The following is a 26,822-nucleotide window of genomic DNA, read 5'->3' on the forward strand; positions in this document are numbered from 1 at the left end:
CAAGATATAATTCTAAAGAATTCCTGATTTCTGTTATTTATCACTGCTTCCTTAAGGAAACATATACTGTTTAAAAATAATTTAATCTAGAATACAGGCTAACAACAACCCTGTGCTAAACGGGCTTGATTTGAAGAATCAGCTTTCCTTTTTTAACATTAAGAATGATTTTTGCTTGCTTCTCACTAAGTTTTCTTTTGTTCTTCACAATACCTTAAGCAATGTTTCCCAAATTTCCCTGATGGTATCACCTGGGGAACTGTTAAAAAACACAAATTCACAGGCTCTACCTCAGACCCACTGAATCAGAATCTCCAGGGAGGAGATCCTGGAAACCATTTTTTTCATTCCTTTTCTTAACCTTTTACCTGGAAATAATTTCTAACTTATAAAATGTTGTAAAAACAAAACAAAAAACAAAAAACAACTCCACAAAGATCATCCATATATCCTTTACCAAAGGTTTATCTATTGTTAGCATTTTATCCTGTTTCTGTAGTACACACACCCATGTACATTTTTTTGTGAACCATTTGAGGATATATTACATACGTCATCGTCCTTTACCCCCTAAATACTCCAGTGTATATTTCCTAAGACTAGGAATATTCTCTTCCATACTCAGAGTGTAGTAATCAACTTCATAAATTTATTTTGATATAACATTTCATCTAATCTGATCTACCATCCACATTTTGTCAAGATGATTTAATAACATTCTTTGTAGCATTTCCCCCCATCCAGTACAAGTTATGGTCTAGGATATGATGTTGTATTGAGCTATTCTGTCTCTTTAGCCTCCTTTAATCTGGAACATTCTCCACAGCCATTCTTCGTCTTTCACAAGATTTACATTTTAAAAGAACACAGTCCCAGTCTCACTTTATTGGAACGTCCTCATTCTAGGTTTGCTTGATGTTTCCTAATGACTGGAGTACTGCATAAACGATGCTGTGTCCTCTGACTGTCCCTCATAATACCCAGTAAAGGTGTTGCCTAATTTCTCCACTCTATAACTGTTCCTTTTTTTAACTAATAAGCAGTGAGGATATACTTTTAAGACTATGCAAATATCTTGTCCCTCATCAAAATAATGCCCTCAATTAAGCATCCATTGACTAATCTTGCCCAAGCCTCTTTTACCTGATCCTACCACGACAGCGGCAAAATGAGTATTTTCCTCCAGCATTCCCTCCACATTTTTCAGAAAGCCCTTTGCATTTACTGTGGGCAAAGAAGCTTTCTCCCCCATTTGTTTATCTATTTGTAATCAACACGGATCATGAATTTTTTAGTGGTTTTATAACTCCTTATTATATTATCCTTATTATAATTCTATATTAAAATTACTATTACCAATTCCTTATAATAAGTAATAATAATTACTTGATTATTTTCGTGCTCAAATTGTTCCAGATTTGGCCAGTGGGATCTGCCCCATCATTCTTTCGAGCATTTTCCTACTTTCTGTCATGACAAGTTGTTCCTACCCTACTCTAGGCCTGGAATCAGCCATTTTCCTAAGGAACCTCAGTTCTTCTTAGAAGGTAATAATAGTACTGGAGGCAAAGGTCTGGGTGCTAGGTGTGCTCATTAGATTGGGGTATCCTCGCTTCTTGGCCCTTTCAATGCACACAGGTGGGAAATATATGCAAGTATATATATATACATATACACTTGAATATATAGATATCTATACACATCCACGTATTTTAAAAATCATGAATTCACATTTATACCTTTAATTCCAATAACCCCCACGAGACTGTTTTTTTTTGCCTATATTTTTATGGAGTACCCCAAGTAATTGTTCTAGTTAAGGATGTCTGGGAAACTGGGAAACAGTGCTCAAGACTGATGATGAATCTCACCACAAGTTCTCTGGTGCTTTTCCACAAAATTCAACTGGATTAAAAGACAAACTAATTTAAAATGCTGGGTGTTCTTGGGGCACCTGGGTGGTTCAGTTGGTTAAGCGTCTGACTTCGGTCCAGGTTATGATCTCAGGGTCCTGGGATGGCTGCATTGGGCTCCCTGCTCAGTGGGGAGCTGGGGAGCCTGCTTTTCCCTCTCCCTCTGCATACCAGCCCCTGCAGGAGCACGCATTCTCTCTTTCAAATAAATGAATAAAATCTTTAAAAAAAAAAACACCACTCTGGGTGTTCTCTATTTCATTTATCTTAGCTATCAGTTCCCTCTTTCTACTGGGTATCTGTTTTATTCAATTCCATTCCGAAGATAACTACTTTTGGAGATATAAGAGAGTAAAATAGAAAGTGACCACTTTCTCAGTCATCACTAGCCAATGGTCAGAGCTTTGAATCTGACACTTTTTCTAGTTTTTCCTGTTATTAATGTCAACTTAAAACTTTTTTTTAAACAGCTCTTAATATTAGTTTTGGGGGACATGTCTCAGTACATTTTACCCTTAAACATTCAGGATACCTTCTTAGGAAACCTACCAACCATACACCTGTTGTGTGTGTATAAGGTATACTTATGGTTTATGAGTGTGTGTGTGTATATATATATGTTATATGCTCTCAGCCATTCTCCTTTTTTTCCCCCTTACTGGTTTCACTTGCAATACTATAGTTCACAATTTCCTAACCTTTAGGGCATATCCAACAATGGATATGAACATGTAAATTATTAGTATTCTACTTCATGAACCAGGCCTTCCTTTTTGGGTTAGAATGAAGTCCAGTATAGTTTCTTTTTACTGTTTTTACTTTTTATTGTACTTTCTTTTACTGTTATCAAGCAGACCAAGGCAGACTTTATCCCATACTGGGATATGATAATGAGGGGATATAGAAAGAGGAATGGTGAAAAATCCTGAGGGGATGGCAGCCCAAAGAGAAGGAAGTTCTGTGGCAATTAACCTAATATACTTCTGTAGATATGCAAGGGATATCCTGAGTGAAATCAGGGATGACTCTGAATGAACAGAATCAAGAAATGAACTGGCTTGGAGCAGCACAGAGCAGCTCTACTGGTAACTACTCCTTGTACCAGTTTCTTCATCTTTCGAATGAGGATACTAATTATATCTACCTCATTGGGTTTTTATGAGAGGATTAGATAAGCTAACATATGCTAGGTAATTAACAAGGTTATTCCTATGAAACAGAATTTTTTCTCTTACCAGTAAAGTGACAAAATGCATTCAGTGGAGAGTCTCTCATCCCTCTGAATAAACTTTTACCCTTACCCATTCCCCCCAGGGTTATTTTTGCGATGCATCAGCAACATTACAATTTAAGAACCATATGAATTCACTACAGAAATGACACAATAAATGCAAGTCTATTACAATCAAAAAACTTGAAGGAAATTTCTTAAGTGTCTAAAACTTTTTTGTGAGGACAATAATTGTAGATAAAATTAATCAGATTTACAAAAACTGGTTGTTTTCTAACCAATCTCTGACTTCCAAGGTTATCCATTTTATTAAGGGTTTCCCAAGTATAGTTTGAAGATAATCAAATTTACCATTAAACACAGGCTATTTATAGGTTAACGGATTCCTGCAAATTCTCATTTGCTTATAAAAAAAAAGTGCATAAAAATTTAAAATTCAGGACACATATGCTATCACTCTAAAAAATACCCAACAGCAACAAGATAATCATGATACTTACTTCATCTCTATAAAGTGGGCTAGTATAATACATTATGTCCATTGCACTGCTGTTCAGCATATCCCTTAAACCTCGTACTTTGTCAGGAGTAATGGAATCGACAGTGTCTACAAATTTAAAAAAAAAATTAAACTTAGAGAAGATCTTTGTTTTAGGGAAAAAATAAATTGCGAAAAAAATTACATTCTTTGAAACAACACGTCTTCAAGTCCATGTTTGAAAGTTCAAGAGTGGCTTTGGATCTAATGAACTTTCCCTTCTTGCAAAATGTTGAAAAAAAACCAAAACAGTAAAAGACTAAAGGGGACACGGGAAGAAAAGGAACATTAAGGATGAAAGCCATTATCAAAGCTATAAAGATTTACCATTTTTTCTTATGTACTGGCTTTTGCATGACATTCAGGGGTACCGAGAGCAAAACCAGGCCATCTCGGTTCTTGGAACAAGTGTTAAGGGACACGACCTCACTCTTCCTGTACTTTTTCTGTTTCCTTTCTCTTCTTCTTTGGTCTCTGTACCTTGGGCCTGGCAATACCCATGTGGAATGCCCACCGCCACTGGTGACAAACCAGCAACAAATTCAAGTTTCCCTATGCTTTACATACATCTCTCTAGTGAACCCAAGATCCTATGGGCAAAAGCTGCCAAATTACAAATATGCACAAAGGCAAATCAGCAAAGGGCCTCTTCAGTAAACAAGATAAATTGATATAATTTGCTTTTGAAAAAAGAAAGTCACTTACACTGCACTGCAAACAATTTAGCATTCCTGAGTTACAGCTAACCCATGGAAATTCTATCTTGGGAAGCTTGTTCTCTGAAATGCCTAATGATCAGAGATACAGGAAACTTTGCATTTCTCACAGAAATACAAAGAAGCCCTATACCTGGATTAATATCATAACATGGAAGAACAAGTTAGGCAGGAGAAGGCTTATATTTTTAGTCTAGTGCAGTTCTTGTTTTTCACTGAATTGGTTTGGTTTTATTTATTCCCTACTTTAATTTATTATTTATTTATTCCCTACTTTAATACAATCTAATAATGACTGGACCACAATGATTCAAGCAAAGCTAGAAGTCTTTTCAAAGATGTAAAGGATACGGGTAGCACAACCCATTTTTAAATTGTAAAAGTGAAAGATGTGACTACTATGCTGATACAAAGAGTTTCAATGCCATTTTAATGCATTTCCAAAAAAAAGTTGTTACTGGAAAATACACATACATACAAAGAAGATATTTAATATGTATGTGCATTTGAAAGAATAATTTATATACGGGAAAACATGTTTCTGCCACCTAGCTTAAGAATATTGCCAGTATCGGGGTGCCTGGGTGGCTCAGTCATTAAGCATCTGCCTTTGGCTCAGGTCATGATCCCAGGGTCCTGGGATCGAGCCCCGCATCGGGCTCCCTGCTCGGCGGGAGGCCTGCTTCTCCCTCTTCCACCCCCTCTGCTTGTGTTCCCTCTCTCGCTGTGTCTCTGTCAAATAAATAAATAAATAAATCTTAAAAAAAAAAAAAAAAAGAATATTGCCAGTATCTCTGAAACCACAGAATATCCCTAAATGATCACATGGCTCTCCCTAAGTAACCACCCATAAGAAGTTGGTGTTACACTCTTGCTTTATAAATTTATAGATTTGTTACATGTTCATTAATATTAATAACTTTAGCCAATACTATAGCATTTACTATGTGCCAGAGCCTATTTTATTTCATTTTGTCTGTTTCTCAACACTATGTAAATTGAATTATTTCACCCCCAATAGTGTGCTTCTGAGATTCATATAGCTGTAATCCACTCATTTTCACTGCTGTATAGGATTTCACACATATCTAACAATGCACCCATTTTCCTTTGAAAGACATTTCGGTTGTTTTTAGTTTTTTGCTAATATAAACTATGCTCCTAATAACACTGTTGTACATGTCTCCTGGTGCATATGTATAGGAGTTTCTTTAGGGTATATACATCTAGGAGTGAAACTGCTGTGTCATAGGGCACATGCATACTCAACTTTATATGAATGTGTCAAACCATCTTCCAAATAGATTGTACCAATTCACATTCCTACCAATAGTCAATGAGAATTGTCAATGCTGTACATCCTCACCAACATTTGGTATTGTCACTTTCTTAAATTTTTGCCTGAAGGCTAGAAGATATTTCATTGTGGTTTTAACTTGCATCTCCTTGATTACTAGAGAGATGTACATTTTATATATGAAAATATATAATTAAAAAATATAACACACACACACCCCTATATATATATATATATATATATATATAAACACATATATGTGTATGTATGTGCTGCCTATCTAGCTCCATTTAAGTTTCCTGTTCTTTATTCTGGATATTAAAGCTTTGGTGGTTATATCTGTTGTTCTGTTGTAACACCTTTTCTGCTTGTGGCTTGTCTTTCATTTTTTATGTTGTCTATTGAGAAAAAGAAGTTCTTAATTTCAATCTAATCAGACTTGCCAATGTTACTTAATAGTTGTGTTTTTGTGCCATATTTTTTTTCTAATATGTTTTAAAGTCCTGGCTTATGTGTTTGATCTTCTGGAATGTGAGGTAGGAATCATTCTCACCACCCCCACCCTTCCCCCCGCCCCCCGACAGGAAAACTGGTTACCAAGGACCATTTATGGAACAGGCCATCCTTTCACCCACGATCTGTAATGCCGGCTCTGTCATACACCAGGTTTCCAAATTAAGCATAAATCCGTTTGAGGGGTCTCTAGTCTGGTGTACTGATCTGTTTGACTATCCTCGTGCCAATCTAAATTGTCTTAAATACAAAAATTAAAAAATGGTCCAGTCATCTACCAGGACATGACACCCTCTCCACCCTCTTGTTCTGATTCTTGGCCATTTTTGGGCCTCTGATCTTTCTACAATAATTTTGGGATCAGTTTGTTAAGTTTTATGAAACTCTATTGGGATTTTGATTGGAACTGTGTGGAATCTATAGATCAGTTTGGGAGAATTAATATCTCTAGGATATTGAACCATCCAATCTACAAAAATGATCTTTGTATATATTTAAAAGTTATATTTAATATTTTTGTTTTTTCATTTTAATATAAATATACGTATTTTATTAGATTTCTAGGAACCTTGTATTTTTATGCTATTTTGAACAGTTGTGCTGGCATATAGAAATGCAGTTATTTTTGCATACAGATCTTTTATTTCACAACACTGTAAACTATCTTATTAATTCTAATAATTTTTCCTTAGATTCTTTTGTATATTCTGTGTAGACAACCATCAGACCTGCAAATGAAAACATATCTTTTCCATCCCTTAAAGCTATTATTTCTTTTCCTTATCTCATTATACTGGTTAAGATTTCAAATTGAGTATCTGTTATAGGAGTAGACATCCTTAGCTTCTTCCTAATTTGAAGGAAATGATTTTAGTCCTTCAATACCAATGAGGACAGTAACGGTAAATGAGGGTAAATACTCTTAATCAATGTTTTTGAATTTACAAACGGTAAAATTGACATTTGAGTTTTAATGCATATATGCTTTTGCTAACTACCATGATAATCAGGATACAGAACTGTTCCATCACCCTAAAAAATTCCCTTTTAAATTTAAACCCTCCCTTAAACCCTGTAACCACTAATCAGTTCTCTGTCCCTACAGTTTTGCCTCTTCCAGTATGTCACATAAATGGAAGCACATGTTATGCAGCCTTTGAGACTGGCTTCTGTAATACTGTGATATACAGCTGACCTCTGCACAACAAGGGTTTGAACTGTGAGGGTCCACTCATACGTGGATTTTTTTTTGGTAAATACAGTACAGTACTGTAAATGCATTTTCTCTTCCTTATAATTTCCTAAATAACACTTTCTCTAGCTTACTTTATTATAAGAATACAGTATATAAACACATAACATAAAACATGTGTTAACTGACTATGTTATCAGTAAGACTCTGGTCAACAGCAGGGTACCAGTAATTAAGATTTTGAAAAGTTAGAAGTTATACACAAATTTTGACTGCGTGGGAGGTTGGTCAGTACCCCTAACCCCGCCCCCCCCCCAATTATTCAAGGGCCAACTGTAATAAGAAGCACATGTTTGGTCTTTGTCCCTGGTTCTTGGCACAGGGTTCCTAAAACCCTTATAATTTCCTGAGTGATAGTGTGAAAGAAATGTCTTTTATTATTCATATAAGCCTCTTTCAACCACACCTGAGTTTACGCTAATAAGGTGACTCTTGAAGGATGGGAACTGACTGCCATAGGAACCAACCATGTGATTGGAGGGTTGAACTTTCTGCCCCATCCCTGACATCCGTAAAGGAGAGGGGCTTGAGACTGAGGTCAATTGCCAATGATTTAATCAATTATCCCTACAGAATGGAACCTCCGTAAAAACTCTTAAATAACAACAGGGTCTGGGGAGCCTACGGACTGGCACACACATGTGTGTGTGGTACACTTGGACAGGATATGAAATCACCGCACCCCTTCCCTATACCCTGCCCTACATAGCTCTTTATCTGCCTTTTTACTGTATCCTTTGTAACACCCTTTTAAATCAGTAAATGTGTTTTAAACTAGTGAATGTAAGTAAATGCTTCCCTGAGTTTTGTGAGTCATTTTGTGAATCTGGTCAATTATTGAACCTTAGGATGGGGTGACGGGATCCCCCTTCCCCAATTTATAGCCAGTCAATCAGATGTATAAGTGACAATCTGGAATGTGTGATGGCATCTGAAGTAGGCGGCAGTCTTGTGGGACTGAGTCCTGAATCTGACTGCACTCTCTCTGGGGAGTTTGTGGCAGAATTGAGTTAAATTCCAGGATACCCAGAATTGGAGAAATAGCTGGTATGGGGAAAAACCTCCATACCTTTGGTATCAGAAGTGTTGAGAATAGAAACAGTGGTGTTTTTCCTTTAGTTTCTCTCCCTCAGCATAATGCCTTTGAGAGTCTATCACAGTAGTTTAAACCTAATGGAAAATTACAGATTCAGTTTTATTAAATGTTAACTCATCCATACTGTGTACATTCCTGAGCAGCCTCAGAAATTTATCTGGGTAAATGGGAAAAGCCCAAAAGATAGTGTTAATTACACTAGAACCTTATGTATGAGCTCCTGCTGCTGAGAAGTCTTCTCTGATCACTAGTATTTTTTTTTTTTTAATTTGTTACAACTTTGGATACCATTTTGGTTTATAAGCTATAACTGACATTGCTAACTGACTATGAGATAGAACCACAGACTTGGAAGAATCCTTGGAAATCATCCAGGGAGGCAGGTTAGTGCTGTGATGAATAAGGGCTCTGGTATCATACAGATCTAGATTCCTGCCATTCTTAGTTAAATTCATTCACCTTTCACTGAGTTTCAGTTTCCTTATCAGTAAAATAGAGAAAACAAAGTAGGTATATTTCATAGCTATATGAGAAAATTAAATGAGAAACTCCATGCAAAATGAACTATGGAGTGCCAGGCACACAGTAAAAGCTCCACAAACAGCAGTTGATATGTCTAGAACGCTTTCATTTTCCAGATTATGCAAATCATCAACTGAAACATGCCATCCTAATGGTTTAAATATTAAAAGGTCACATCTTTGTGCATATTTTAGCTCATAACTCTTCAAGGAAGCAAACAAAAATGATTTTATTTAAACAAATATATTGTATAATTTCTCTATGCTAGATTATAATTTACCAGCCAGGGAATGCAGGAACAAAAGGAAACAAAAAACCTGAGATTTTATCTTCCAAATATAGGAAAAGAAAATTATTAGAAAGAAAACGTAAGCTCATATGGAATTGTGGACAACAAATATTTTTAAAGTTGTCAACAAATCACTCTCTGTCAAAAACTTTAAGACAATATTTTGTTCCCTCCACATGCTCCCCATTCCCCCTGCCCCACCCCCTAGTCCACAAAAGGCATGCATAAAAACTGGGTTATCTGTGAAATCTATATGGTGATCCGAATCAACATATGTCAATATAATTATTTTAAGAATCAATCACAGACCTGTACCCCTGAAACAAATAATACATTGTATGTTAATAAAAAAAGAGATAAAAAAATAAAAATCAGTGGATTTTCTTAAATTATCTAGAACAAAGAGTGACTATACCTCAAGACAACTAAATGAAAGACACTTTGTTCCCAATGAGCAACACCTTGCTTCCACTGACTAAATCACTTAATTTTTAAACAAACTGTACCTCCATCAAGAGTAAGTTTTGACCGCCACTCAACAGGCAGAAATTCAACATGTGTTGCGTGGTTGGAAAAATGCCTTTCTTCTATTTTTCTTGCAGCTTCTCTCATCCTAAAAAAAAACAAAATAAAAACAAAACATTATCAGAGTAATTTCTCATATGTACTTATATGGTATAAAATGTCTTTAATCATACCACTTCCACTTGCTTCTAACTTCATCCTATAATGTTTCAATCATCGTTACACTATGCAATAGTTCACAATACTAGGAAACCTTAATTTCAAAGCTATTTCCCTAAATTTGTCATCTCTGATTTCAAATATTACAAGCTTTTGCATTATATTCTAAATAATTATATGTATAAATTTTTAGTAGAGAGAGTAGGACAACAAAATCCCCCCCCTCTTCTGCCATCACTCTGCTCCAAATATTAGCAAGTCATGGCCTGTCTTATTTCATCTATTCCTCCACTCATTCTCTCCATAATATGAATTTTTAAATTTTATTTTTAAAATTAAGATATAGCAAAATTGACTTCTTTTCCCTTTTGGTGTCAGTTGTAGAGATTTGTGGTTAGCACCACCACAATTAAGATACAAACTAGTTCTATCATCCCCCCAAAATTCCCTCATACTAACCCTTTATAGTAACACCCTTCCCCCATAATATTTTAAAGCAAATCCCAGACATCACATCATTTCATCTGTAAATTGTTTAGTAGCTATTTCTAAAATATAAGGAAAACATAACCTATTCAGTACTATTATCATACCAAAACTTTTAACAATTTTTTAATTTCAGCAAAGATGTAGTTCAGTGGTCCCATTTTCCCAGTTAGACTAGAAATGCTATTTTCTAACATAAAATATATTTTTACACTTGTCTGAATTGAGCTCCAAATACAATAGTCCTCCCCTTTATATGTGGGGACACATTCCAAGACCCCTAGTGGATACTTGAAACTGCAGACAGTACTGAACCCTACATGTACTGTTTTTTCCTATACATACACACCTATGATAAAGTTTAATTTATAAATTAGGCACAGTGAGAGCTTAGTAACAGTAACATAATAAAATAGAACAATTATAACAATATAATGTAATGAAAGTTGTATGAATGTGGTCTCTCTCTCAAAATCTTTTTGCATTGTACTCCTCCTTCTTCTTGTGATGACATGAGATGATAAAATGTCTGTGCGGTGAGATGAAGTGAGGGGAATGACACAGGCATGGTGATGTAGTGTTAGGCTACTATCACCTGCTTCCAGATGCAGATGACACCAGATAACTGACATCACAGAGAGTGAAACTACAGATAAGGTGGGGGACTGTATAGTCCGTGCACTGTAGTTGGTAGGTATGTCTCTTATGCGTCTTTTTTTTTTTTTTTTAAGATTTTATTTATTTGTCAGAGAGAGAGAGAGAGAGAGAGAGAGAGAGAGAACAAGCAGGAGGAGCAGCAGGGGCAGAGGGAGAAGCAGGCTCCCTGCCAAGCAGGGAGCCCGATGCAGGGCTTGATCCCAGGACCCTGAGATTATGACCTGAGCCTTAACCAACTGAGCCACTCAGGCATCCCGTGTCTTTTAATCTATCAGTTCCCCTCACTTTTTTTTTTTTTTTTTTTTTAAAGATTTTATTTATTTATTTGACAGAGAGAGCGAGAGAGCACAAGCAGGGAGAACAGTAGAGGGAGAGGGAGAAGCAGGCTCCCCGCCAAGCAGGGAGCCCGATGTGGGGCTCGATCCCAGGATCCTGAGATCATGACCTGAGCCGAAGGCAGACGCTTAACCATCTGAGCCACCCAGGCGCCCCTTGGTTTTGTTTTATAATTTATTTTTGTCCTGTAGGGTTCCTGAGAGTCTGATTTTTAATGACTGCAACCCCATGGTATTGTTTAACATGTTCTTTGTTCTCTATTTCCTGTAATTTGTTAGTGAGATATAGGGGCTTGATCAGATTCAAGTTCTATTGTTTTGGCAAGACTACTACTCCATGGGTGCATACAAATGTGGTGGTCTCTTTTTGGTGACACTAGCAGTTACGACGATCATTACTTACTTAGATTGATTAATTTATTATGGTTCCGTCACGCCTTATTTCTTTATAAAGCTTATACTTCTAGAAAGAGAAATTTCCTCACATCAAATATTTGGCTGCTTTGTAGTACAACCAAATAGTTTATGAACTGAGAAAAGGCAAAATGAATGGTTAATTCTTCCCTTTTATTAACAATACTGAGTTCTTAGCTTGTATATTTTTTGACATCTTTACTAACTCATACACTTAAAACTTATTTGAAGTGTTTCTTTTTTTTTTTTTAAGATTTTATTTATTTATTTGTCAGAGAGAGAGAGTGTATGCGCACAAGCAGGGGGAGCTGCAAGCAGAGGGAGAAGCAGGCTTCCCGCCGAGCAGGGAACCCAATGCGGGGCTTGATCCCAGGACCCTGGGACCCTGACCTGAGCCGAAGGCAGACGCTTAAAGACTGAGCCACCCAGGCACCCCGCTATGAATATTCTTTAACAGGTTTTTGTGTAGATAGGTTACCAATTCTCTTGGATATATACCTAGGAGTGGAATTACGGGCTGGTATGCTAACTCTATGTTTAAATTTTTGAAGAAGTGCTAAACTGTTTTCCAAAGCAGTTGTACTATTGCACAATCCCGTCAGCAACATGAGGGTTCTAATTTTTCCACATCCTCACTAACACTTGTTATTTTCCATCTTTTTGATGAGAGTCAACTTAGCTGGTGTGGAGTGGCATCTCTTTGTGGTTATGAATTGCATCGCCTTAATGCCTAATGATATTGAACATCATTTCATGTGCTTAAGGCCATTTGTATATTTTAACTGGACAAATGTTTTTCAAATCCTTTACCTATTTTAAAAATTGAGTTCTTTTTTTATCTTTATACATGCTAGATACTATAGATCCTTCTCAGATTATGATTTGTAAATCATTCTGTGGGTTGTCTTCACTTTCTTGATGATGTCCTTTGAAGAACAAGTTATAACTTTTGCTGAAGTCCAATTTCTCTCTTTTTCCCTCTGTGGCTTCTACTTTTGATGTTGTATCTCAGAAACCATTGCCTAATCCAAGGTTACAAAGATATACTCCTATGTTTTAAGAGTTTTATAGTTTTGGCTCTTCTATTTTGGTCTTTGATTAATTTTGAATTAATTTTTTGTGTGTGAGGTAGGGTTTTAATTTCATTCTTTTGCAGATAGATATCCCGATGTTCCAGCACCAACTGTTAAAGGGCTATACTTGGGGCACCTCAGTAGCTCAGTCAGTTAAGCATCCAACTCCTGATCTCAGCTCAGGTCTTGATCTCAGGGATATGAGTTCAAGCCCTGCATTGGACTCCACGCTGGGTATGGAGCCTACTTAAAAATATTCTTTCCTCAATGAATTGTTTTGGCACTTTTGCTGAAAATCAACTGAACTCTTAATTCTATTCCATTGATCATGCTTTGTAGCAAGTTATGAAATTGGGAAGTGTAAGTCTTCTATCTTTGTTCTTTTTCAAGATTGCTTTGGCTGTTCTGGGTTCCTTGCATTTCCATATGGATTTTAGGATCAACTTGTCAATTTCTGCATAAAAGACAGGTAGGACTTTAATAGGGATGTGCTGAGTTTGTAGATCAATTTGGGAAGTACTGCCATTTTAATGACATTAAATCTTCTAATCCACAACTGTTGTTTTTATTTGGTCTTCTTTAATTTCTTTCAAAGGTGTATTGTAGTTTTCAGTGTACAAATCTTACATTTCTCTTGTTAAACTTATTCCTAAGTAGGTTATTTTTTTTGATGCTGTAATAAATGGATATGCTTTTTCTTTTCTTTTTTTAAAGTAAACTCTACCCCCAACGTGGGTCTTGAAATCACAACCCCGGGATTGAGTCATATACTCTTCTGACTGAGCCAGCCAGGCGTGCCTGGAAATGCTTTCTTAAATTTAATTTTTGGATTATTAATTGCTGAGTTCATTTATTAGCTGTAGTAGTTTTTTTTGTGTGTATGTATAGATTCCCTAGTATTTTCTCTCTATAAGATCATCGTATCTGTAAACAGAGATCATTTTATTTCTTCCTTTATAATCTGGATCTCTTTTATTTCTTTTTCTTGTCTAATTGCCCTGGCTGATACCTATGGTACAATGTTCAACAGAATTGGGAGGGGACATCCCTGTTTTGTTTTTGATCTTGAGGAAAAGCTTTCAGTCTTTCATTGTTAAAGTATAATTTTAGTCATGGGCTTGTAGATGCCTTTTATCAGATTGAGGAGATTCCCTTCTCTCTCTAGTTTCCTGAGTGTTTTCATTATGAAAGGGTGTTAAATTTTGTCAATGCCTTTTCTGCATCAAAAACCACATGGTATGTTTTTTTTTTCCTTTGTTCTATTACCCTTGACTGATTTCTTTTAAAAATATGTCAGACCAACCTTGCATCCCTGAGATAAATCCCACTTGGTCATAGTGTATAATCTTTATGTGCTGCTGGATTCAGTTCGTTGAGGATTTTTGTGTCCATAAGAAATATTGATTTGTATTCACAACGGATACTGGTCTATAGGTTTTTTTTTTCCTTATGGTATCTTTGTCTGTTTTTGGCATCACAGCAATACTGGCCTCAAAGGATGAGTTGGGAAGTTTTCTCTCCTCTTCCATTTTTTGGAGAGTTTATAAAGAATTGGTGCTCCTCTTTTGTGTTTTTGTTTTGCAGAATTTGCCAGTGAAGCCATCTGGTCCTGAGCCTTTTTTTTTGGAAGCAAGTTTATTGATTATTAATTCAAATGCTTTACTTGTTAATGGTCAATTTAGATTTTCTGTATCTTCTTACTGGTCATCAAATCAGTTTGGTAGTGTGTATCTTTCTAGGAATTTGTCCATTTCATCTAGGCTATCTAATTTGTTGGCACAGAATTATGCTTAGTATTCCCTTATAATCCTTTTGATTTCTGTAAGATTAGTAATTATGTCCCCTCTTTCATTCCTGATTTTAGTAATTTGAATCTTCTCTCTCTTTTCTTGGTCAGTCTAGCTGCAGGTTTCTCAGTTTTGCCGATCTTTTCAAAGAGCCACAATAATATATAGAGGTCATCCTCATTGTTTTACAACTGCATAGTTTTCCATAATATAAATAGCCATAGTTTATCAATCAGTCTCTTACTGATGTACATTTGGGTAATTTCCCATTACACGTAATGCTGCAAAGAATAGCTTTGTGCATATATCTTTTTAAAAATATTTTTGCTGATATTATCCTTGATTCCCAAGTTAAGTTTGCTGGGTCAAAGAATAAATGCATATATAATTTTGACACACATTCCCACATTCTCTCTTCTTCACTGCAGTTTACTAGCAGTATGAGAATGCCTATCACCTATAGTCTGGCTAAAGGCGTATATTGTCAAATTTTGGATTTTTTGCTAATCTCATAGTCAAGAAATGGCATCTTAGTGCAATTTTAATTTACATTTGATTGAGCATTTCCTTTTCTGGGAATTAGATGTTCACCTCTTTAGCCCATTTTTCTAAAAGGTAGCCAGATCTTTTTTCTTTATTTTTAGAAGTTCCCTATATATTAAGGATACTGTTTATCTGTGATATAAAAGCTGCACATGGTTTCTCTCAGTTTGTCTTATTTTATGTTTTTGTCAACGTAGCTTTTTTTTCTGGATCAAGTCATAGTTAGGATAGTTTTCTCTATTCTTAAAGTGTAGAAGAATTCAAACTCCCCTCAATTCTACCTTTTAAATCCATAGTATTTGTATGGCTTCATTTCTTATATTTAAATGTGATCCAATAAAAATTTATCTGAGTGTGAGAAATGGACCCAATTTTATTTTTTTCCTATGGCTATCTAATTATCCCAATACTATTTGTTAAAAAAGTCTATCTCCATTTCTAGTATATTTTAAAAGGCAATATTTACAATATGATTACATTTTACTGATTGTATATCCTCACAGTTGCCTTTAAAAACGTCAAAATAAATTCTAGGTTGCCAAAAGGAAAATCTGCTTCCTTTATCATTACTGAAAATAAATGATAGCCAAAACTTCAGACTTGAAGGCATGATCTCTTTCATTACCCACAGAGTCTATTTTGTTTTTGTTTTATTTTTTACAGCAGATACTCCAATAAGGGTTATAAACACATTTTTAAGTTTCTTTGCCATCTTTTCAAATGTTTAGTTTTAACAAGTATGAGAACATATACTCATACATATACATATTTTAAGATTTCTAATATTATTCTACCCACATTTTTGTTTGATGACTGTATAATTCTTACATATTTCATTATGATATAATAATTAGCATTATCTGATCAAATATGTCAAAACTGATGGGGCTGAGGAACCCTGACTGAATTATAAACTCAGGAAAACACTACATTAGCCTAAAATATTGTCCTCTTCTACAGTAAACTTACATAGTCTTCTACTCCACAGGATCACTATCCTAGTTCTCAGATGGTCACATATGTAGATACTGATTAGGCAAGCAGGTATATCTCCTAAATCACTTGGTTGTAATTAATAGGGATGACTCAAAAAAAGGAAAGGGAAAGATGAAAGAAGACAGTAAGGAATGAAGGAAGGAAGGGGATAAGGAGAAGGAAAGAAGAGGAAGAAGAGAGGGGGTAGGAGGGAGGGAGGGACAGAGAGATTGGTTATGTCCCCAGATTTGCCTTACTAAAAATGGTAAAACATTTCCTAAATGTAGAGGTCTTGACAACATGAGAAACACTGAGACCAACGGAGGGCAGAGGAAACAACAAAACAGGAATGCTTGCAAACCATTACGCTATGGCTCAAGCTACAACCCATGACCGTGCATCTGAAAGGCCACGCACAAAGCTCCGTCCTGTTATAGAAGCTTATTAAACTTCAATGTTCCCCTGCTAGGGCAATGAATGCTTATTTAGTTGATATTTTGAAAAAGGAAGGAAGAGATTAATAGTGCCTGAGAATTACTGTCCAATTAAGGATCACTAAATTGCTCTAAAAGAATAAGTCTTTATAATTCTCAATTAAAAAAAAAAATCAATTGATAAAACAAATTGGTATTAAGACATACATAGGAAAGGAGAAAAACAGAAAATCGTAACAATCAACAAGGTACACTCTTTACACAAGAAAGCAAGGTCCAGAAATGTATATGCCACCTTTGTGTGAAAAAATCTGGATTTACCTAAAGAAACTTTAGAACAATATAAAATAAATGATTAACATTGCTTTGAGACATAAGGACAGTGGACAATGGGGGATGATGGAGATAAGAACAGGAGTCAGATTTCTCACTCTGCACATTTTTATACTTTGATTTGTCAACCATGTGAATGGACTTCCTATTTAAAAAATCAATTTTGTTGACAATCTTGTTTGCTGTTGTCCTTCTTCCATTTTTTTTCTGCGCTTACAGGTTTATGCTTTTCTTTTAAAAATTCCTTTGCTTTCATTTTCAGTGAGGTTTCAGGAGGGAATAAGATAAGCTTAAGTGTTAAATCTACCATGTTTAATGGAAAGTTTCTTTATACTCTTCTAAAATTATAGCTTTAACATTACTTATTTATGGTATTAGTATATAAGTTCAGTGAAGATTTCCCTTGTAATAAATTGCTACAAAAAGTAAATCCAATCCAATTCAAATACATTCATCCTTTGTAGTAAACCAGCTCTGATATTCCTAGAAGTTGTCTATCAACTTTCTTCTCAACCCACATCAATCACTAAAATAAGGTGAGGGATAAACCTCTAATTCCAGGTTTCTGAAACATGATTTCAAGAGGTCCTCAGAGAACAAAAGGTTGCCGGGGGTCGGGGGGGGAAGTCTTGTAACCCTTTATACTACTTTGTTCATTTCAACTGTAGTCTCACAAATACAAACAAGACTCAGAATGGCAGTGACAAAGATGAAGTTAATTTTACTCTTTTTATAGTCTTGGACGACTAACTTAGGAATGGTAGAAAGCAGGGAAAGGATTAAAAGATCCTCTGGATTTCCCCATTTATTATTAAGCAGAATTCTTTTATGTTTATTTTCTATCAATTACTAATTTATGTGGGGGGTTTTCCATCAAACTAACCTGTCTCTGAAGGAATGACGGCAATCTTCTCTGTAGCTGATACTTTTTTTTTTTTTTTTTTAAGATTTGTTTATTTGAGAGAGAGAAAGCACGAGCATGAGGGGCAGAGGGAGAGGGGGAGAGAGAGTCCAAGCAGACTCAGTGCTGAGAGTGGAGCCCGACATGGGGCTCGATCCCATGACCCTGAGATTACCACCCGAGTGGAAACCAAGAGTTGGACACTCAACCGACTACAGCACCACTCAGGTGCCCCAGCAGATAACTTGGTTTTTTTGAGCCACTTTAGATTCATTCATCCTACTTTCAATACTAGCTCTTGATTTTTATCTGTGGCTCTACCTCTCCCAATGATTATGATGAAGCCAACTTCCATCTGACTGTGGAAAGATGACAAGTTCAACAGATCAGACCCTGCATGGCCGCATGTGTAGATTCAGGCAGTTGGATGCAACACCACTGGTCACTGAAATGTCTAGACTAGCTGGGACTTCTGGAAAAAAAGGCTTATTCTTTCTTCTTGAAGTTGAACACAATATAATATAAATCACATCTGGAACCAGATGTCTGAGAATAGCTAAAAAATGAAGGAAAGTAGCGTAGATAGAAACTGGATTCTGGATTCTCATAACTGGCAAATCTTAGATTTGAATTACTAAATCCTCCTTTAGGCTTAAGCCTTTTTGGGTTAGGTTTTCCCCAACCTACACCCAAAATAAGCAAGGTGATACCTTCCCATTTATCAATAGCTCCAGAAAGAACATGCCATTAAACCTATGTCTCAGGTTCCTAGGTATCCAAGCAAGAGATCAGCATTTTAACAATAAAAACATAAATATTCGAGAAGTCATGTGCAACTCACCAGAAAATAAAGTCAGAATCAGAGGGAAGAGATTTTTTGTAATATAAGCTATGAAGACTGACAAAAGTTAGGGTGGCTTGGCAGTATCTGACAAAGTTTTTAAAAGTTGAACTGTACCTTTACTTTAATCCACCAGTTGGCATTAAGAGGTATTACAATAAAAAGTGAAACAAAACTCAACACTGCACTATTAGAGAGATGTTGATGAGGACAAAGTTCCTGGTATTACACAGTATTTGTTCTAAAGGACTCAAGAAACGCATTTACTTGAAGCCTCAGAACCAGATAAAGTGTGCTCTGAACCAACAACTGTTTGTTTTCATGACATCATAAATATGATTAGATTTTTCTTTCTTTCTTTTTTCAATTTTAAGTAGGCTCCACGCCCAACATGGGGCTTGAACTCATGACCCTGAGATCAAGAATTGCATGCTCTACAGACTGAGCCAGACAGGAATCCCCGATTAGATTTTTCTTCATACTGGCTGCTAGTTTAGAGCCAAACTTGTGGTGGAATCTTTAACCCTAACATTTCCCTTCAACACAGTACTCACACACAAATAAAAACATCCCCCACCCCTCTAACATGTTGGACTTTTTAGAATAAAGATGAATATAAATAAATTAATGAGGTAAATAATATACCATGTGTGTTGGTTAAAACACCCACTGTTCTCTGTATAAAATTTAGAGTTCGTTTTCCCCTGGTAGTAATTAATTGGTCAGGTTAAACTGCTGACTGGCAATTTAAATGATTCTTAGGTTTTTCATAATTATGCAACTTTGCAATTATTCTCAGTTTCTGCAGTTCAGACAGTAAGCTACAAACTGAAAATTAAGCCTTTTTCTTTGCTTTCAACCTAACCTAGTTTTACGTTTTTATCCTTCATCTTCTCCATGCTGTAGGGGGAAAAAACTCAAATATCATCATCATCATCATCATCTGGACATAATCACTCTCAAAATTTGGTCCAGAAATTCCATCTATAAAGTAAGAGATATTAGAGTACATTGAAGAAACATGTGGTAGAATGATTAAACTCCGTTATACCCCAGACCAAAGTTTGGATTCTAGACTAGATGGAGAATGTATTCATCAAATAACTCACATGGCTGTATTTTTGATAATTCTTCCTTGGTCCATTTTCTGCCCAATGCCATGCACGACAAATACAATATGGGTAGTCTGTGATGGCTTGTCTTCTAATGTGGCTTCTTCTACATAACCTCTATGAAGTCTGGTCCCACTACTTGATGCTGTAGAAAAATTATGATTCTAAGTTTACTATTTATTCCAGAAATAGCATTTTGACAATATATTGAAAGAAATAATAAAGTAAAAGAGATCTTAAGAAAAAATTTCACTGGGTTGGGTGGGGATGAAACTTGTAAGAAGATGTACCTTGACTGGCTCAGATATAAAGTGCTTGACTGGACATGACGCTAAAGCCAGAAACAAGAGGAAAAAAGGAAAGGAAGGAGGGAGGGATGGACAGAACACATAAAAATTTTAAAAAGTTCTCTATCAAAAAAATTCCATGAAGCAAAGCTAAAAGACAAATTGGGAAAATTTTTGCAAAATATGTTAATTACTGAGGTATGAAAGAAAGCTTAGTAAACAAAAAGTGAGAAGATAACCATTCAAATAGCAAAATGGGCTAAAGGTACAATGTAATTCACAAAACAAATGACTAGTAAACATAGAGAAGATATTCAAGCACATCTGTTATCAAAGAAATCACAACAAAGATGGAATAGCAAAAAAAAACCTTAATATCAGACTTAACAAAAATTTCTGAAAAATTTATTAGTAATGTTCTCTCATCTTCCTCAGGTACCATTTCCTCTTTTCTTCCCTTTAGTCACACTTCTTGAAAGAGTTGTCTATTCTCACTGCCTCCATTTCTTCACCTACCTAGATAGACTTCAACCCACGCCAATCTAGCTTCTGCCCCCTCAATCCATCCAAGTCACCAATGACCTCCATTTCACTACATCCAACAGAAATTTTTAGTTTTCACCTTCAATTGCCATGTTTTATTTTCACATCACTGCCTGAGGTTTGACTGCTGTTGTGTTTCTAGAAGTATAAAAGATATTTATTAATCCTGTCAGATCATTCTAAATATATGATTATCACTGATGAATACATATGAACTCAATCACCTTAATAAAAGTGACAGTAACTGTCACTAAATTTAATACATATTTAAAATATACTAAAAATAGAATTTGAACAGTCTACTTTGAATGTAAGAGAAAAAGATTCTCAAAATTTTGACAAACTATAGTAATATTTAACAATTACCTTTAGAAAATCCCAGTTTTTGGGTTACTGTTCTTGCAATTTTAGATGTTGTTGCATCACTATAAAGATATACTTCATCCATACTGTGCCAGTCCACGTGATTTCGACTCAACTTGAAACTATGAATAGCTGTTGCAAAAAGGAAAAATTAATGTGGTTGCTCATTTGTGTGAAGAATTATAACACACAGATTTTTGAATCAATATTTGAACTCAGTTCAATAAAAAACTGTTTTGCTGAAACACATATTGATGTGAAGCTAGTAATGGATAGGGACTTTATTTTATAAATGATTAACCATGCTACAGGGAATGTCAACTTGTTAGAACAACACAGAATAACTGGCTTAACCACCATAATTTTAACCTCTAACACGCAGTTAATATGTTCTGATTATTAAAGAACTGCTTTCCCACGTGATAATGACCATTTCTTAGTTCTAAGGGATAATATATACCTTCATGAAAGTCCTCAATACCTTTGACATAGAAACTTAAGTTTCCTTTCTTCTGTGGATTTTATTTTTGGATCTGTGAAACTTTCACTCAGTGCAAGACAAAACAAGACTAAGAGGAAAAAATTTTATCTTTAAACTGGGAAGAGAACAACCTAATTTATGAGAATATATGGTAGTTTTGAAATGGATATAAAAACCAATTATCACTGGATATTGCTCACCATAACAGAAATCCAAAGTTGAAAGATGTTTTAGTAAGAAATCAAAGAAATTTTTTCTACTGTGATGTTCAAATCAGTATGGTTATTGCATTTCTGTAACTAAGGTATGCCTGGTGAAAATAAGCTCTAAGGAAAAAAAAATCAAACCTATATGCTCAAGAAATACATAAACTCTCTGAGGCAGGTACTATGTCTTAATCATTTTGTACCACTAGCACCAAACACAGTGTCCTAGCACAATGCCTGACATGCATCACAAATTCAGTAATGTTTGTGGAGCAATGGATTAAGAGAACTGTCATTTACATATTCATCCATTCATAACTTGATTAATTCTTATATTCTGAAGGCCTTAAAGTTTCCTTTCTATACCTCTGGTATAGAGGTGAGAAAAATCCACATATCCCTCTTCAGAAAACTACGTACCTTAAAAATACTATGCCTGATTTATTTTTTTAAAAAATCCTTTTTAAGGAAAATATTATCTCCCGTTATATATAAAGACCCAGAGGTACAAAGAGATTAAGTGACTTGCCACAAAGCTGATTACCAGCAGAGTCTAACTATTCTGATTTGAAGATGGGTTGAAAATAACCTCAAGTTAAATATGAAAGGTTACATAGCCCTGGTCAAGAACTAAGATCGTAAGTCATTTTTATGAAAAACTATTCCCTACTAAAACACATAGAAAAGTAAATCCTTTCAGAGAAATTATTCTCAGTTATGTTACAAATGTAATTTCAAAAATTTATGAAAAACCAATTTATATTTCACCTGTCAGGATACATTACTAACACTGAACACAGACCAAGATGCAATTAATGTAACAAATATTAATAATGTTCAATCCAAAAAAAACAAACAATAACAATGTACAAGCTCAGCTTTTTTTATAAAAGAACTTTTAAAAATCTTTCGCAAGAGTTTAATAATTATTTACTTTTCTATGTCTGGTCCAAACCACTATTTCATGCCTTTTTATCTAATGTTTCCGAACTACATCTTTGTTAAAAGTTTTGAGCAACATATGCTTAAAACATTGAAACTACAAGACTAAGATATTAAGAGAACAGTGTTAATAAGCCAACAAAATTTTGTTCCTCTTCAAATCATCCACAAACTGCCTTAAAGTAAAACATCTTAGTAAAACATTATACTGGACCACACACATTATTTACAAATGTTTATATCGCTTATAATTAAGTAACTCTAAGCAAAATAGCACAATGGACACATTTCTAAAAAACTAGTAATTTCTACGCTTTAAATGCCGAATACTGTAAGCCAGGGAAAAATAACTACATGGAGAAATAAAACTACAATTACTGTACCTTGAGAACGCTTTCGTTTAAGACCTGCCGCATCTGTACTCTCCTTATATCCTCTCCATTTGAAGAGAGAAGGGAGGGAGAAGGGAGGGAGGTGGTAGACAACTAAGAAAGCAAAAACACTGAGCTTCAAAGTAAATTTTAAATGGTTTGCCATTTTGCCTTTTTGCTGTATTAACTTTAAAAAAATGAGTTGTATTTGACAAACATTATTCTAAATGCTTTAATTTCTAATTAAAAATCAGTAAAGCGGGCGCCTGGGTGGTTAAGCGACTGCCTTCGGCTCAGGTCATGATCCTGGAGTCCCTGGATCGAGTCCCGCATCAGGCTCCCTGCTCAGCAGGGAGTCTGCTTCTCCCTCTGACCCTCCCCACGCTCATGTGCTCTCTCTCTTTCTCTCTGTCTCAAATAAATAAATAAAATCTAAAAAAAAAAAAAATCAGTAAAGCAAAATCAGTTTAATAATGTTTATCAAATATATGCTCTACTTTTATTGAAAGAAAAAAAGGCAAATGATACCTAAAATTTATCAGTTAAAGACAACTATGTGATCATAATATTTAATGTCTTTGCACAGATAGAATAAAAAATAGGTCATGGTATTTTTGTATGCATAAGGAACTTATAAGCCCCATTTTCACAATACTAAGGTTATTTACTTTCACCAAATTAGCTGACAGCTGATGTCCAAATTAAGAAGGCAATAAATAACATTTTAAACATTTAATGCAGTTTTCCTGAGAAAATATCACAGTATACATTCCACTAGATGTCTTCTATTACTGAAGTATATCATGGAAACTTCCCACAGAAACAAAATACTCTTTTCGCAACTCTGAGTTGCAAAAAGAATTTTAAAATGAAACTTTCGCCAAAATAAATCAAATTGGAAGCTCTTTAACTGGTTAGTGATAAAATAATGGAAGTTAGTAATAAATAATGAAAAAAAGCCACTAGTAAAAATGCATGCTGTGACATCTTATAAACATGAAACAGACAACATAAAGCCAGACATAGACTTGATATTTGGCAAATCAGTAGATAACCTTAAATTTCCAATAATTTCCCTGTTGAACATGCTAGTTACAGATCAGTAAATTTCTTTACATTTTAAATAAGCATTTAAAAAAAAAATCCACTTGAAATTGAACCTTATAAATCAGTTTTTTTCTTTTTTCTTTTTTTTTAAATAAATCAGTTTCTTAACACTTCGGGAAATGAACCACAGAACCTTTATGACTTAGTTCAAATCTATGTTCTAAAACATTTGCTTTTTCATCCTCACTCCCTTCTACAATAATGTGACATTCAAAGGTTAAATACTGCTCAAATACGAATATATTTAATTCCTGTTGTATAGGACTAGATACATTTTAAAAATCTGTTGTATGCATAGATGAAGTATATTCAAAGATTTGTGCAATAAAGGTAATTAAGAAATGCTTACAAGCCACTTAATTACAACTATATGTAATTAGTGGCTACAGACTAGGATTAAAAGCTGGGTTGTAACACTAAGATTATAAAAACATTTCTTTGTTACGGAGGGGTGGAAAATGACAACTGAAACATTTTCTTCATTGAAAAAGTTTCTTCTCAAAGGTGCCTTCTGGTCAGTTATTGAGGAGTAGATGTACCACTTCCAGGAAACATTTTTAAACAAAAAATTCATTAGGAAAAAGCTATCAAAGTAGACCAAATAGGCATAAATTTGAGACTTTACTACTCAAAGAAACAAAACCTAGATTTTATATATCCACTAGTAAAACTAACATGAACCACATGAACCACATGAACTACAAGGAAACTAAAATAATAATTAAAAAAGTCATTAGTAAAAATGTATGCTGTGACATTTGGTAAGCATGAAACAGCCAACATAAAGCCAGACATAGACTTGATATTTGGCAAATCAGCAGATAACCCTGAAGTCAATATTTTCCCTGTTAAATACTGCTGGTTATATATAATATAAAATGTCTTTACATTTTAAATAAGCAATTATTTAAAAATTCACTTGAAATACATATGGACCATTTGACTACACTTCAAAATTATGCAAACACTTTCAGAAAGCTAGTCAAGATATAAAAAAGAAAGGCTTTTCTTTCTAAAGGAACAGTACAATTTAGGGATTAAAAAAGACAAATACCCTAATATACTAAAAATAGAGAAGCACATTTATTTAAAACATTTTCACAAAATTAAATAGACATGGTTCTTTACCTTCCTCTCAAACCAAATTCTTATTTTCACTTGAAAGTCATTTGCTCTATCTGTCACAATTTCCCCATAGCATAGTTAGAAAGCTTAATTTTTTTCAGCCCAAAACACAGAATTAGGGGTACTATCGTAAGCACAGTAGAGACAAAACGTATTTACAATCAATCCAACAGGGATCACCATTAAATGAAATTCAAGTGCTAGAAAGCATTACTAAATTTTTTCCCCTAAAATAAAGTTTTAGTTAGGAATTCTTATGTTAGCAAAAATATGCATAAACTCAAAATGTTAACATATTAAATGCTAACGTTTAATTAAAATGTTATTTTATATACTAAAGCCTTACATAGCAATGAAAAAGATTTAAAGTACTATAGCATTTCTAATAAATTTCCTTACTAATCCTTCTCTTAAAGGGATTTTCTTCATTATATAATTCTGAAAGCAACAGAGTATCAAAAGAGGGGGTTGCTAATGACACACTAATCCCCAGAACAGAACAACTCAATGACTTTTCCCTTTCTAAAAGCTGGTAACCTGGATAATCTCAACTTTAGGGAAAGCAGGTTTGCACATCTCAAGCATGCCAACTGTAATGAGAAAACTCCCAGCAACCGTCTTGGATCTCAGTTAAGTTAGGTAAATTTATAAAAAGTAATAACCAAAAGCTAGAAGATGGGAATCCTCTTAGTCACCAAAGAGGGAGGAAAAGGAAAGGATTAGCAACCCCCAACTCCTCACCTTTTTGACTTTTGCAGTTAGAAAGGATTAGCAACCCCCAACTCCTCACCTTTTTGACTTTTGCAGTTCTATATTCACAACTTGGGATATTCTTATCCAGCAACAATGATAGCAATACACACTTTACATGCCAAATTGTTAACTGTATTAAGTCCCTCAAGATACACCAACACCTGTGATGTCACAGTACCCCAAAATAGCTTGAACAGGTTATAACCTATCCATGACTTTATATTGATAGTGTGACTTACAGATAGCATATAGTTTTCACATTCTTTATCTGTTAATCTCTGCCTTTTAACTGGAGCATTAGTTCACTTATATTTACTGTAATTATTAACACGGGTGAATTTAGGTCTATCATTTCCCATTTATTTTCTCTTTGTTCCATCTATATTTTGTTTCTTGTTTCTCCTTTCCTACCTTCTTTTGGGTTAATTAAATATTTTTTACTATTTTATTTTAATGCCCCTACTTGACTTCTTTTCTTTCGTAACCTTGACACTTAAGAAAAAAAATCATCTTTATTGAGGTATAATTGATAAAAGTATAAGATATTTAACGTGTACATCATAGTGAATTGATATACATTGTCAAAGGGTTCCCCTTATCTAGTTAATTAGATGCCTTAACATTTTTGAAGACCTCTGATCAGTTATTTTGTAGAATGTCCCTTAATTTGAGTTTATCTGATGTTTTCTCATAATTGGATTG

At 34.8% G+C, this 26,822-nt stretch overlaps 1 protein-coding gene across 7 annotated transcripts in view; it reads right to left on the bottom strand.

The window, feature by feature from the left end:
* The window catches only part of DDHD1 (DDHD domain containing 1), a 96,975-nt gene that overhangs the window by 25,987 nt on the left and 44,166 nt on the right, over positions 1 to 26,822 (bottom strand). For 4 of the 7 annotated variants that reach the window (XM_032405138.1, XM_032405136.1, XM_032405137.1 and 1 more), the window contains 4 exons: positions 21,139 to 21,267; positions 19,940 to 20,087; positions 9,874 to 9,980; positions 3,645 to 3,751 (listed from right to left, as the gene is read on the bottom strand). In XM_032405138.1, coding sequence (XP_032261029.1) covers positions 3,645 to 3,751; positions 9,874 to 9,980; positions 19,940 to 20,087; positions 21,139 to 21,267 — 491 coding nt within the window. Of the gene's footprint in view, positions 1 to 3,644; positions 3,752 to 9,873; positions 9,981 to 19,939; positions 20,088 to 21,138; positions 21,268 to 23,147; positions 23,250 to 26,822 lie in introns of all 7 variants that reach the window. The other 3 variants (XM_032405133.1, XM_032405134.1, XM_032405131.1) reach the window with 1 other exon arrangement.

Source organism: Phoca vitulina, unplaced genomic scaffold (assembly GCF_004348235.1).
Source record: "Phoca vitulina isolate PV1807 unplaced genomic scaffold, GSC_HSeal_1.0 scaffold7, whole genome shotgun sequence".
In the NCBI taxonomy this organism is placed as follows: domain Eukaryota; kingdom Metazoa; phylum Chordata; class Mammalia; order Carnivora; family Phocidae; genus Phoca; species Phoca vitulina.